The 15,348-nt window shown below is 37.1% G+C and overlaps 1 protein-coding gene across 11 annotated transcripts in view; it reads left to right on the top strand.

Moving 5' to 3' along the window:
• The window catches only part of CEP128 (centrosomal protein 128), a 355,354-nt gene that overhangs the window by 23,071 nt on the left and 316,935 nt on the right, over positions 1 to 15,348 (top strand). For 9 of the 11 annotated variants that reach the window (XM_053673395.1, XM_053673396.1, XM_053673399.1 and 6 more), the window contains 3 exons: positions 9,808 to 9,934; positions 11,209 to 11,327; positions 14,090 to 14,181. In XM_053673395.1, coding sequence (XP_053529370.1) covers positions 9,808 to 9,934; positions 11,209 to 11,327; positions 14,090 to 14,181 — 338 coding nt within the window. The remainder of the gene's footprint in view (positions 1 to 9,807; positions 9,935 to 11,208; positions 11,328 to 14,089; positions 14,182 to 15,348) is intronic. The other 2 variants (XM_053673403.1, XM_053673402.1) reach the window with 1 other exon arrangement.

Genomic DNA, 15,348 nt, shown 5'->3' with positions numbered 1-15,348 from the left:
GGGGTAGGATCGAGGCTGGGAGGTGGGGATGGGTGGGCTAGGGCGGAGTGGTGGGGGGAATATGGACACAACTGTACTTGAACAGCAATAAAAAATGTGTGGAATTTCACTTGTTCCCTTGAATCTTTATAGCCTCCAACCCCAACTTTAATTCTTTGCCTATGAACTTGAAGCTTCTCTGTGAGGAGCTGAGCAGTCTTAGAGGATCAGCAGTGGGGTCTGTGGTGTTGGGGGAAAAGCAGCACCTACCTGCCTTGTCATAGTCTCCGGCAATTTCTTTATAAACTTGGTATATCCCAGGGGCTTTTTTTCTTATATCAACTCATTTAATTCTCTCAACAATCCTATTAGGCAAATACTGTTATTATTCTCATTTACAAGATAAAAAAAATGGGACACAGAATGGTCACAGACTTGCCCAGCTAGTCAGAGCCAAGGACGAGGTGTTGTCCTAAAACCCAGCGTCCAGATTCATTGACCTCATTTCCCTCACGGTTATGCACATTTCTGTGCTGTTGTGAATTTAGGATTCTGAAAATTGGGACCTCACATTCAAAGTTTGAAGGGTTATGTAATTTACATTAGATTTTTGCGAATATCTTAACTGATTGAGAAAGAGGAGCCCGTTATCACCAATGCCATTAACATCATAGCTGGTATTGTGTCAGAAATTAGAGTTAGAAGGAACAAATGCAGAAACAGAATTGGGAAGAAATCTGGTGCTGAACTAGAACTGGCATTGACAGATTGTCAAGGTTGGCAGTTTTGGCACCGTGGTAGATTCTGCAGCTAACCTACACACCAGCATCAATTGGCCCCTTCTGCCTAAGTAACAACCATTGATTTTTCACTAGTCTTTCTTATAGCTGTGCCTGCCAATGAGCCCTATTTACTTGGACAGTTTGGCTAAGGGTCTTTGGGCTCAGTGAACTTGATGACCTTGAGGAATTGTCACCCTGCATTATTTCTCATTTCATAAATTTTGGGGGAGGTCTGAGGACATTTGAATCAAAGAGGACCTGTGGGGAAGGTTTTATTGAAAGCTTATTTTGAACATTTAGAACATATTATCCTCCAGTGTTAAATAGTGCAATTGATTAGCTTAGTGTTTAGAATATTTTAAGAACATTGCGTTCCTATTCATGAGACAACAGGGTCTATTTTTGTGTTAATTCTATAAAATAGAATGCCCTCAAGAAGTATTATTCAGCACAAGAGGTTAATATGTAGTAGAAATATGGAATGTAGCTGATGAGGCTACGGTAGTTAATATTGGGTATAAAAGAAAAATACAGTTCCCTTGATTCAAATCAGCTTGTTTATTCATTTTTAAAGTAAAGATGTGTTAAAATAGTGTAATATCAAATTAGACCTTAGAGGCTTACATTACTAGGTAATTTTTCTTCTAATTAGGTACTCTGATTAAAATTTCCCTTTGAGACTAATAGGATATTACCATCTGGCATGTGAACTTTGGAAGAACTTAAATGTTACATAATGCAGTCCAGATTTTTCTTCTGTTCAGTGGGTTTCAGGTGTTAAATATACTGAGTGACACTCCAGAAGGAAAAGCCACTTGTAGTATCTCAAAGCTGCAGGTATCTGTCCTTTTCTCTCTGGGTGAGCTTTACTAATTGTCCCGAAGGAGAGAACTGGTCACAGTTAAACTCTGCTGGCTTCTTTTTTTTGTGAATATATTTTGGTTCTTCAGAATTAGGTTCTTAGAGTTTTATGTTTAAAATTTCATTACCAAGTCTCTCATGAAACTACTGGACAAGAGAATAATTTTCACAGAATTTTGCTTTGAGTCTAGTGAAAAATGTAGATTCTGGAGTCAGACTTCTAACGGAATCTTGTTTTTTTCAGCTAGAAACCATTTAGTTACTTTGGGCAACCTACCAAACTTTTGTGAATTTGAGTTTCACCATCTTAAAAGTCAACATAAGCATATAATCTTCATGATAACATTTATTGAAATTGTCACACTTGTTACAACTTGTTAGTAAGATACTTGTTAAACACACTACATTCTTGTTATTTTAAAAATCCATCCAATAAGTCCTCCACCTTCAAGCATTTGTTAACATTAATATAGTACTTGGTATATTGCAGTCATTCAGTACATATTCTTCCCTTTTTTGGATTCATTGGGCCTAACATCAGTTTCATGAGCATGTCATTGTGATATAAACAGTACAATGTGTTGCACCATTTGCAATGATCTGTGTATCTGAGTATTTTGATATCAAAGTACATACTAAATTAGATAGCATACATAATGTTGCTTTTTTCTCCTCTATGTTCATGAGTAAATTGTTTGACCACCCAAAACACAACCATGTACTATTAAGCATGCCTTCCATTTTCCGTGGATGCTCATTTATTGACATTCAAAATATTATGTGGAGACATTTTAAAAACTCTTTTAAAACTGTGGTTAGAATGTGGTCTATGGCTCTGAATATTTGGATTTTCATTTAAAAATAAAATAGTGACATAAATAAAAATGATATCATTTGAAATGGAGTTTTTAAATTTCGGGAATACTATTGTGGCCTTATATTTTCATAAATCAGCATACGGACAGAGAGGTTAGACCAGCCACAGCTAATGATTTTTTTAGTAAGTAAAATAGTAGTAACCATTTAAAAAATACATTTCAGTAACAGATGATGGAACCAGAAAAGTGTGCAAACCATAGATTTGCACTCGTTCAATTATGTAAATCTTCTCTCCCCTGCCGCCTCCTTTCCTCATCTTCCTTTTAGTTTTATAGTAGAAAATAGGTAGATTGTAAGGAAGTCAAGAAGAGCTGATGAAATGAACTCTACAGCCAATCTATTTTGCAGTCTGTCCTAGATCAGCCTTGGCTTCTGTAGAGAAACAGGCAGGGAAGGAAAGCCAAGCGTGAAGCACCTAACGAGCACAGTGCCGACGGGTGGCCGGCAGCACTACCCTGGACACGGCTGTTAAAGCGACTTCTTTTCTGCCTTGATTTTGCCGTGTACTTGCCAAGCCGACCCCTAACATCTGTAAATTGAAGTACTTTGAATATTTTGCCAACATTATAGATATATCTAAACTTACAAAAGAAGCTGTCTCCATGGTCACCAGTGCTGTATATATTGCACATTGTGAATGTTTGCTAAATGCCGACTCTTTAGTGTCAGATGAAAACAAGACTGAATGACTAGACAAAATATTTAGATGTCTCCAACTTCTGCTCAGCTGTGCAGCTAAGTGTAGTTATCTATACATGTCTAAATGCCCATGTTACAGGATTTATTATCTTAGTGTGAAAATAAGGGACAGGCTGAAGAAACTAAACAGAATCTTTAAATGGTTCCCAAAATGAAAGCCCACTTTAAATTACAGCAGTTAGAATTTTCCCCAAAGTTGTTGCTGACTGTTTTTGTTTTTTAAGTTGGGGTTTTCAGTTGTTTGGAAGCTAATTGTTTGATGAATATGTGGTAGCTACGATATTTATTACTCATGCATAAGTATAGTAATCACTATTTCTGCTTTAATTCTATTATTGTCTCTTTGTGGGATAATGGTAGATACCTTTGAAGAATTTCCTAGTGAATGTTTTTAGTGTGATTTTTTTCCCCTTTCACCATAAGCTTAGTTAAGAATGGGATTAATTTTGTTGAGATTGTGAATTTGTGAGGTACACTGGTTTTTAATGAAACAATTACTGATGTTATATACTGACCAAGAAGGTTTATGCTTTTTTTTTTTGTGTGGCCATTTCATCTTGTTTTACCGAAGCCTAATTTTGTTGAATGATTGGTTGCATGCCTAACACTGTGGAGTCAGTGCCTAGTTTCCTAGCTGTTGCTACTGCTTGGAAACCTTACCTTCCTGGAGAGTGGTCAAGGAGCTTGTAGTTATGAATTTTGGAAAGTCAATAGTTTTTACTTAAATAAATAGAGTTCCAGTCCCAGGTGAACAGGAGTTAGCATACTCTTTCAGTGAATGTGGCCATAAAACCTTTTTCGAATGTATGGACCAGACATTTGAGGAGTCTGTGAAGTTGCATGATTTCGATGTGCCTGAAGTTCATTACCCTTGTTTGGCCAATTAACACCAGTCCCCAAACACACAGTTCAAATTTCAGTTAACACAGTAGAGTAACTATAAGTAACTGCATACAGTATAAACTTTGCTTGCTAGCTTTTTCCATCCACACATCACTCCGTGAATAACAGATCACTGCTTTTGAAGTCTCTTGCTGATTGGTCACAGACAGTGAAAATGTATAGTTGTGTTACCTCTGTGTCCCAACGATAATTCTGCTTGCTATTATACAAAAATAAATAATCAAAAAAAGCAGTTGGTCAACAAAGATGAAAGTGCAGTGAAGAAATGAGGAGTGGTGATGCCAGAAATGAAATTTGAATAACATTATGGAGCAGTTGCGTGTGGGATTATAGAAGAAATAGCTGATTCTGCATTGACGCTGCCATCTTTCCAGACTGTGTGAGCAACCAGGGCATTCGATGAAGTCATTTTTAGGGGATGGCAAACTTTTTGAAAGAACTTCTCCACATTAAAAAACATCCCATTTCTTCATTCCCTTTACTTTTTTGCTCTTATATTCATTGCCTATAATTATAACAGTAAAAACTACCGTATTCATGAACATACTAATCTTCACTAGACATTGTTCTAATTATTTTACGTACATTATTTTATTTCACGCTCAAAATAAAGCCCCTGTGAAAGCTGTTGTCTGGTCCAGTGTGAAAGATTTGGAAAGCAGAAGAGGAAGTAGGACAGCAGAGGAAAGCATTGCCGGGCTTGTCCCTGGTCCTCGTGAATCGTTTTTAACGACCACATTTCTTGTTTGAAGTGCCCTTGGCTGCATGGGGGATCTCCTTTCATAGATTTGGTTTGCGATGTAGTCAGTCCTTTTGAGTTATAAACTTAAAAAAATGCACTGAGCTTGATTTATATTTTGTGTCTAATCAGACTTTTTCAAATAGAGAAATCTCAGGGCTTTCCGAATCTCTATGAGCATTTTAAAATTTGGTATTTTTATTTCAATGACCACCTAAAAGCTTATGTAGTTTTTAAGAAATTCATTTATTTGACCCTGGCTGGTGTAGCTCAGTGGATTGAGCATGGGCCTGTGAACCAAAAGATGGTGGTTCGATTCCCAGTCAGGGCACGTGCCTGGGTTGCAGGCCAGTTCCCAGCAGGGGCCAGATCCCAGCAGGGGATGCACCAGAAGCAACCATACATTGATATTTCTCTCCCTCTCTCCTTACCTTCCCTTCTAAAGATAAATAAATAAAATTAAAAAAAAAAAGAAATTCATTTATTTACTAGGTTCCATAATCTAGTTGGTTCCCTAGCATTTTCTAGTGGTGGCCAAATGACTGTTTTCTCCTTGAGTATTATTAACTCCTATGTTATGCATATTTGAAGTGTTTTAATCCATTTTAATCTGTTGATGTTCAAGTTATTTCATCTCTGGATAGAGGGAGCCTACTGAACTTAACTTCTAAGTTTAAAAGCATGTCTTGGCAATTTGGATAACTACCTTATAAACAGGCATTGCTATTCAATTTCAGTGCCTAAGTTTTGCTTGTATTTGTAGTGGTACATAGTAGTAATGCTTCAGTTGGTTTAGCCTAATATCAAATGAACAGAGGGAAAAGAATAGACCTAATAGGTAAATGATACATTTATATCAAGTTGTGAGCATCGGTCATTGCATGTTCTCTGATTACATTATTTCAGGTGTGGGAAAGGGTGGGGATGTGGACTTATCACTTGGTACCTAGTGATGTTGAAACTCGAGACTCTTGAGAATCTGCACCGGCAATCCGTACCGCACTCTTGTGCGGAGCATTGATCTAGTTTCAGCAACATAACACACTAAGTTAATGTCAAATTGAGTGTTATTAATGTGTTTTGTTTTCAGTTAATTTCAGGTTTGGTTTGCTTTTGCACCTATTTGGAAGTTATAATCCTAAAATATTTCAAAACCACTTGTATCATTTTACATCTTATCTCTTTGTTTTTGTGTTGTAAGAGTGGCCAGATTGATTTCATACATCATGATTAAATTTTCTGCAGGGTTGTGTTATTGCTCCTCTAAGTGTGTGTTTTAAGTGTTACATTTTTAGTTTTGTATTTGAGGTGAAGGACATGTTCTTGCCATGAAATGTTTAAAAAAACTTTACTGTGGGACATTTACACAATGGAATACTACTTGGCTATGAAAAAGAAGGGCATCCTACCTTTTGCCACAGCATGGAGGGACCTGGAGAACATTATGCAAGTGAGATACACCAGTCAGAGAAAGACAAGTACCATATTATTTCATTCGTATGGGGAATCTAATAAACAAGATAAGTTAACAAACAAATAGAAACAGACTCATACATACAGAGAATAGACGGACAGTTGTCAGAGGGGAGGAGTGTTGCAGGGCTGGGTGAAAAAGGTGAAGGGATTAAGCAAAAAAAAAAAACAAAACCGCAACTCTCATAGACACAGACAATAGTATGGTAATTACCAGAGGGAAAAGAGGGTAGGATGTGGTAGAGGAGGGTATGAGGAGATAAAGAGTGATAAAATAAAAAGAAAAAGAAAAAAAATCTTCATCTCATTTGTTTACTTTTCACATTTTATATTTTGGTTTTTATCATCCTGTTCATCTGTTCAGTGGCTCATGATGTACTTGTATATTTTTAAAGTTTTCAAATGAAGTTGCCAAATAGTTTCTCTTTATCTTATTTTTGAAATGATTTATTTCCAACATCTGCTATTTCTCCTGTATTTTGGGATAATATCTGTCATTTCTCTTGTTCTGCCGTGTTTTTCCACATGTCCCGTGGTGGCTTCTTTTTTCTTTTTGTTAGCAGGGATTGTGTGAGTGTGTACGTCTCTGTGTGTAAGTTTGTTCTATTCATCAGCTTTTAGTTGCAGCTGAGCATTTGTTAGCAAATAAGCCTACATAAAAAGGATGTTGGCATGCTCTTTTTCTGGCATTGGTAGATGAGATTATTTTGGATCAACTCTTAACTGATCAACCAGAGAGGCAAAAAAAAAAGTAAAGTAAAAAAATAGCATTATGAACCTATCAGAGACCAACCAAAACAGTGAGGAATTTTGTGATAAAAATCTGGCATAAATGGGAGTCCAGAAGAACGAAGCCTTGCACTTGGAACTCTTTTCCTCCATTGGGGCAGTAGCTGATTCCAGAAGAAGGTAGAAGCAGAGAGGCTAAGATCAGAGCGATCAATAGACCCAAAAGGCAAGGAAGATCAGAACTGGAGTTCAGGAACCCTCCAGCTTTCACCAGAGACCCAGATGGTGGCTCACTAGGAGAAATGGTGAACTGAAAATAAGAGAAGTGATAAATTGATAATAGACTGGCCTTCACAGGGACAGAAGTCCAGCTTTGAGTCGTCTAAATTCCTAATTGGATAAGGTGATTTGGGACTCCTAGTGACCCCAGCCTGACTTTCTGCCAGTAGCAAAACCAAGATCTTTCCTTCAGGAAGATGTCATCATCCAGAGCTTTAAATGATCTCTACAATTTTTTATGTATTACATCTATCACCTGATAAAAAATACCCAGCCATAAAAAATTAGGTGACTGAAAACCAAGGGAAACCACAGACAGTACCAGGACACTTGGGACTATAAAATAACTATGATGAATCTGTTCAAGAAATTAAAAGACAGATTGAGAGTTTTGACCAAGAATTAGAAAGTGTAAGAAAGAACCAAAAGAAAATTACAGAAACTGAAAAATAAAACTAAACAAATCAATTAATTAAAATTCTCAACAGGCGGATTAAACATTTGGTTTTGAATGGAAAGGTTGGCCAGCATTTGTTGTCCAAAAAGAAGGATAGAATGAAAGGGTGGACACCGTGGAAGTGCATAGAAAACGTGGGGTGAAAAGCTGTGACTTAAACCGGTTGGATTTTTAGAAGGAGAGGGGAGAGAGAAGGGGCTTCGACAGTGTTTGAAAAGATAGTGGCTGAGAATGTACAGCACAAAAGATATCAGGCTGTAGGTTCAAGGATCTCTGAGTCAAAAATGGGGTAACTGCATATAAAATTATACATAATAGTCATAGCTTAGCAAAACCATTGACAATCAGAGTCAAAGAGAAAATCTTAAAAATAGCCAGAGATAAAAATGGCAGATTGCCTTCAAAAGGAACAATAATAAAAATTGACAGCTGACTGCTCCCAAAAGAATAGTGACATCAGGTTTCGCTTGTAATATGTGAATAAGAAAGATACATGTAGGAAAAGTTAATATAGCTGAGTGATTAACTTGAGTGATCTAAATTCATTTTCCATTTCTAGCCCTTTTCTCATGTTATAAAGTTTTTAACTTTAACATCGTTTAATTTTATCAGGAGCCTTTATCATAGATTACTGATATACACAATTACTGTGTTTATTGTGTAACGACCTCTGGTCTATGTAATGATAGATGTTGCCCTCCCGGCCTCATCTGTATGTTTCCCTGGATGATAGGTTGGGTCCTACAGTTGTAAACAGTCAAGCAGGTTGGTATTGTACATATTCCAAATTAGGGAAGCAGCTGGGCAGAGGGTGTAGAAATATTAGCCTTCAGCCTTTTTTTTTTTTTAAAGAAATGAGAGGAACCATTAAAGTACATTCCTGAAATTCTAATTCTATTCCTTTTAATCCAGACTGTTTTAGCCTTGATTCTATATAAGAGTTAAATCCAAACAACCAAAATGAAAAAGGACTTTTCTCTGTGGTTAATATTCTTCCATCTGTGCTCTCCCTTCAACTGAGGCTATGCCTTTCTGAGCAGTTTCTCAAGGAAACGGATGTGCCATCCCCATAGTGATGGTCTCTACCTTTTACTTCGGCCTACCTTTGGGGAACTCCTCCAATCAATTGTTTTGTTCTGACATTCTCCTGAACCAGTTATAGATGGCTTGTTCTCCATAGAATTATTTTTATTAACATTATTTTTCATTCACCCTTCGATAAGATGTCTGGACCTAAAGATTCTTAGCAATTCAGGGTATGTGGATTTTTCTCAGCTTTACTCTTTGTTTGCTTGAGTTTTAGCTTAATCCTCTTTTCAGATACATAGCTGTGTATTAAGTCTGGACATTATTTTAGTATTTAGCGTGTTTTTATGTAATGTAGCTCTTTAGTTCTAAAAAGACACCTTCTTATCCCCTGCTGGCTGATTCCCTAATAATCTGAAGAGAGCATTTGCAGAACTATAATCTCTAGTATGTACTCATGATCTGACATCAGACCACACAATTTCCTGGGATCTGAAATCTTTGAATGAATGAAGGATGTGCCAGTACAGATTTGGGCAGTTCCCATCCTTTGAATAGCAGCAGTCCCTGTGACAGCTCTTCAGTTTCCTGTTTGTTACAGATCTGGGTTTCTGAAGGAATGTTTAGAGGGAGGACGGCTTTCTCTCTTTTCAGGTATGCCGACCTCGTTATGTTTCTAAGCACAGGTGGCACGTGAGTTAGACATTGCAGTCTGGTTCTGTGAGCCCGGAGGAAGGAGACATGGCTTTTACATTCTGGTAATGAAGAGCTGGAACTGTCAGTGACAGATGCTGTTTATAACCAGATGTTAGAATTGGTTCTTAAAACATTTATTCTTACTATTTGTATATTCCCTCACATAACTTAGTTCAAAATTTTCTCTGATATAAATTCTCTTTGGGAGATATTTTTAGAAAATAGCTTTAAAAATGTCTAGTTTATTTGTATTTGGAAGTTGTTCAACGAGAATAAATCTCCCTTCATTATATCCTTTAATTTAGTTAAAAGAAAGCTTGGAACAGTCAATAGGCCAACTGCGAAGTCAACGTTTATTGAGAAGCTCAGGAGGGAGAAGTATTTCTGTTACAAGTCTGAGTGCAAGTGACTTTGATGGTGGCACTGTGACAGGTAAACTCTACAGATGTTCTGAAAACCTTTTTTCATTAAAAAAATTTCTGAAGTACATAGTGAATATGTTTAATCTTTGGGTATGTATAATCCACACATAAAATCATACAAATAAGTATTAAAAGATGCAGTCAAGGATTTTGTAGTGAATATTTAAAAACATGTTTACTAGCACTCTGTTGTTATGAGTCTTACTTTTGGTGTTTGGACTCTGCAGACCAGGGGTCCCCAATCCTGGGGCCGTGGACTGGTACCAGTCTGTGGTCTGTTAGGAACTGGGTAACATATTAGGAGGTGATCAGCCGGCCAGCCAGTGAAGCTTTGCTCGAATTGCCGCCTGAGTTCCGCCTCCTGTCCTTCTCCTCCTTACCCCTGTCTGTGGAAGAATTGTCTTTTACAAAACTGGTCCCTGGTGCCAAAAAGGTTGGGGACCGCTGCCGTGGACCACACAGAGCTTTATCTGACAAAACTTAGATTTAAGCACCTGCCATTAAAACAAACACAAAAATGGGATATACTATGTGTACATTTTCTAGATTAGAAGTCCAAAGTTTCATAGTTTTTCAAATATCTGATGATTATAAAATATCCTATGTCACTTGTTAAGAACAGGTAAACTTTATCTTTGGCATGCAGCTAGAATCCAATGGCTAGCTGAAAGATAAAAACACTAGTTTGCCTGTAATCAATCATACTTTTACTTATCTGCAGCACTGAGGTTTGTGTATGACTAAAAAAGACTCAGAACAGTACAGAACAGGAAAATCTGCAGTGAAGAGAGGGGATTCAGACAGAGTGAACACTAGCAGCTTGCATCGTTAGTATCGCTATTGATCATGATGATAAGGATTACAAATTGGACACAATCAGCTCTTTTGTACGTAATTAGTTTTTATTGATTTTTAAATGCCATTTATAATTTGATTGATTTATTGTTTGAAAAATTCTGTTAGTATTACTTTAGGGAGTCATAAAAGTTATTTTTATTTAGTTATTTTTATATAAGAAAATATATGGCTTCTTTGAAAAGTATAGCAAATGATAACTTTTCGCATGTTCTAATTCCAGCTTACTTCTGTTCATTTATCAGCTTGAAGAGCAAGATTGGTGCCAATTTTGTAGAGTGTAATGGCCACTGTAACATGCCGGGGACACAGTCTGGGGTGCGGGCACTTGTGTACATGCGTGTTTGCTCTGTGTTTACTGGGTAACGTTTTAGATGGTTTCCTCTCACGCAGTGTTTTTATCCTCTTCCTTTTCCTTCATTTGTAAAGAGAGCCACCGTTTTCCACCTACCTCACCTCTGAAGGACTATGGGGACCAACAGGGTAGTAAACGAATTAGATCCAGAGCTGGTGTCCGATTTGTTCGAGAGACTGATGACGTGGGCCAGGTACTTTGTGCCAGTTTGTAACCTGTATTCCTTACGTTTCTATATAAGTGACTGACACTTGAATTTCATGGCTGTATGCTAACCATGAGCTTCATCATCAGTACTTTGTACAGATATCTTAAAAACCAAGTACACTGTTTTATTTTCAACGTGCTAATCATCATCATGTGTTTAGAATTTTGTTGTGGAGGATTATATTTTGTAGAACAATTTTAAGTGAGTTTACTTGACTATGTTGTGTTCACTTGTTCGGGTGGCTCACTCTTCTGTAAGCCTTGCTGAGTCAGCTACTTTCTGTTTTGCTAAGTGTGGTTTAGTATGAACAAGTTCGTCCTTGCATGGTTAACCTATTGATTTTTCCACTTGTGTTTTTCTGGTTGTTGAATCATCACTGGAGCCATTTTCTATTAAATGAAAAATTCCATCTTTTTTTCTATGTATTCACTAAGGATTTCAGAAGTATTCTGTGGACATTTTTCTTTTTCTGTTTCTTTAAATTTCTCAGCAAGAGCTGAACAGACATTGTTGTTGCCTGGGGTAACTAAATTAGTTAAGGTCTAGGGGATATCGTTGACTTTGACCTCTTTGATTCAGTAGTTTTAGAACTCAGGGTTCAAAGTTTGTAAGGATACTCATCTGTAGCTTTCACTTGTTACAGCATAAGATAAAGAGATAACAGAACCAAGTGCATTAGAAGGCACCTTGTAGAAACGTTTCCTTGACTATGTTATTTTTTTGGTTGTTGTAACTTGCTAGCATGAACAATAGGATAAAACCTAGAGCAGGGAACAATATCCTACTCAGTCACTGTCTCCTTGTATTAGTTTAGTTCTTCTCTCCTGGGAAAGGGCTTGGAAACAGTAATGAGCAAAAACTTTGCCTTTTCTAGGAATTTATCATCTAGAGTAGGAGCTAGATATTAATCAAATAAGGGTATAAACACACCCTTAATTATGTGCAGAGATGCATGCTCTAAGAGAAAGAAGCACAGGCTACAGGAATATGTAGCAGAGGGACTTGCTCCACTCAGGGAAGGCTTCTTGAAGAAGCAATGGCTGATGAACTGAGATATAAAGGTTGAGTAAGAGGCATTCAAGGTAGATCAAATACCTTGGCAGGAAGGAGAATACGCCTATGAGTAAATTAAAGAAGGCCATGTAGCTAAAGAAATATGAAATACTGAGTCCATGCACAGCCTTGTAAGGGAGTGACAACTATTTTGAGAAAATCACCCTGGCTCCTGTGCAGAAAATGGAGAGCCAGAGTGGGCAAACCATTGGGAAGATACTGCTGTATTCCGGGTGTGAGATGCTGGTCACTTGGATTGGGAGAAATGGAGTTTGAAAGAAGAGGGATAGATTTGAAAACTATATGGGGGATGAAATGAAAGGTCTTGAAGATTAGATGACTATTTGGGGAGGGTGGGAATGAGTGAAATGGGGGAGTCCATGCTCAATCCTAGCATTCTGGTGTACAAAATGGGAAATCGTGATGGGAATCGTGAAGACCCAAGGGAATGGTCTGTTGTTCACCCACTGTTTTACCTGCACTCTTGTCCCTTTAATCATTCTTCTCTATTTTATTTTCTTGAGATGGCCTTAACTTCATGTGACTGTGTGCTTGTTAATGCCCCAGGGCCACCTTTGTGGTTTTGTTAACTTCTCTGTCTCCCGTGTTAAATCCCGAGCCACGTGTTTCCCAGCCCTGCTGTTGACACTGGTTGCTCAATGTGCATTTGTTGAAGCGAACCAGTTTATTGTGCCTGCAAGTCTATATAACTGAAAATCTTTTATTATAAATTATAGCATATATATACATATACAGAAATATGTTTATAATTTAAAGTACAACAATGTGAATGAAAATTCATGTAACCACCATCCAGGCCAAGAAATAAATCATTATTATACGCCCAGAGCCTCTTTCCTATTCCTTCTTTCTCCAGGTGCTATCAGCTGTCTTGATGTTTATGTTAATCATTATCTTGCTTTTTTTTTAAAAAAAGTCTTTTTTTACTACTAACGTTTAGTATTACCTGATTTTAAACTTTATATAATTGCAATAATATTGTAGACTTTCATAACTTGCTTTTTCCATTCGATGTCATGTTTTTGACATTCATCGTTATAATGTGTAGGTAGTTTTGATCATTTCATTTTGACTGCTGTGTGAGGTGCAACTGCCGGAATATCCTGCAGTTTATTTATTTCCATTGTGTTCTTAATGGGTTTTTGTTTTCAGTGTTCTCATGGTGAACAACACTGCCCCAAACATTCTTTTACATGGCTCTTGGTTCAGGTGGTCAGGAGTTCTCTGCAGCGTGGACGGGCACACTGCAGTGTGTGGTCTACGTGCATAAAGTTCTGTTCTGACACAGTCATGTTAATTTGGTTATGGCTACTTTTGTGCTATAATAGAAGGGTTGAACGATTGTGGTAGAGACCATATAGCTCGAAAACCTGGAATATTTGCTATTGTACTCTTTACAAAAAGCTTTGCTGATCCCTTTTCTAGGGTAGCTATATGGAGTAGAATTATAGTACTGTGGAGATGTGTTGGTTAATGTTACATATTTAAAAAAATGTTTTTTGGAAAATATATTTTAATATATTTAGAGTAGACATTAGTTTTATTCAGTATGAATAATATTATGAAATTTGGGCATTATTACAAGGAGCAAATTTTTATTCTTACCTTCAGTGAATCTTTATGGATGAATTCCATGGAACCCTAAATGGGTGTCTGTGTTTTGCCTTTTCTAGCTTCATGCTTTCCATCAGTCCCTCCGAGACCTCAGCAGTGAACAAGTTCGCCTCGGAGACGATTTCAACCGGGAAATTGCCAGAAGAAGCAGGTAAAAGCAAAATCTGGTTTTCACTGAAGGCGTGAATTATTAGGAGAATAAAATAGGTTCTATAATTGACATGTTTACATGAATTAAAAAAACTGTACTGTGTTTTTATAGCAGTATTTTAAAATTTATTACTAGAATAGCTCAAGACCCTTTGAATTTATAATGTATTATGACTCAATGTTAAGACATTAATTTCACATTTTTAAAAACACTAACTTATTACAGTGGCTAACACTGCAGAGACATATATGGTAAGATCTTAGCAAAGAGGTAGATTTATAGATACATTGGAGCGAGAGACAGACAGACACAGAGACCACCTGATTGACAATGGAGCTTGAAAATAAAAGGCACATTGTCGAATCTGTTGAGTGATGGACATAACCCATTGTAGAATTTGATATTTTAGCTTTTAGTTGAAATCTTCAAAAGCCAGTGTTTATATCTGTTCAGTCTTTGCAATGTTTTTCAGTTCTGGGTAGTCCCTAAGAAGTATCATTTTATTTAATATTTCTTCATTGTCTTTTTATTTTTATCATGAGCCATGACAGTTGGCTTTCATTTGGGGGCCATCTTTTTACACAAAACAAAGATTTTATATTCCTTCTCAAGGGTCACAATCTGTGTGCAGCAATGACTGTGGCACAGTGCAGCCGAGTTGAAATTTGTTCACAAGTTCACATGCTGACTCCTGCTCCAGCTAATGAAATCATCCTACACACCAATTTGGTGTTGCTGTAGCAAAAGAATCAAAACTAAAACTGTTAAATCTATGGCTGCAAACTACTGTCTGTGTAACTTAACTACTTTTATATGAAGAAGGCAGGGAATTCAGTAATAAGAAGTAAAGACCTAACTAATGCTATTATTACTGCTACTACTGGTTAATATTATCGAGCACCTATTTCATGCCAGATAGCTTTAGGTTTAATTCTAGGAACAACCCTAATGAGGTGGTCATTATTATTTTCTCCATTTTTTTGGTGTGAAAATTTGCACAGAGAGATGGAATAACTCAGTTTCCTAGAGATGAAACAGGGGGACATGATGGAGTCAGAATTCAAATCCAGGCAGGAAGACCCCACAGTGCTCTTTCCACTGTGACAATATCGTGTTCATATGCACCTGATATAAATAAGGCATTTAAATTCCTGCATTTTGAGCTAT

Source organism: Artibeus jamaicensis, unplaced genomic scaffold (assembly GCF_021234435.1).
Source record: "Artibeus jamaicensis isolate MK-2021 breed Jamaican fruit bat unplaced genomic scaffold, CSHL_Jam_final contig_851, whole genome shotgun sequence".
Taxonomy (NCBI): domain Eukaryota; kingdom Metazoa; phylum Chordata; class Mammalia; order Chiroptera; family Phyllostomidae; genus Artibeus; species Artibeus jamaicensis.
The sequence above is the reverse complement of the archived record's forward strand: the minus strand, read 5'-3'. Positions and strand labels throughout refer to the sequence as shown.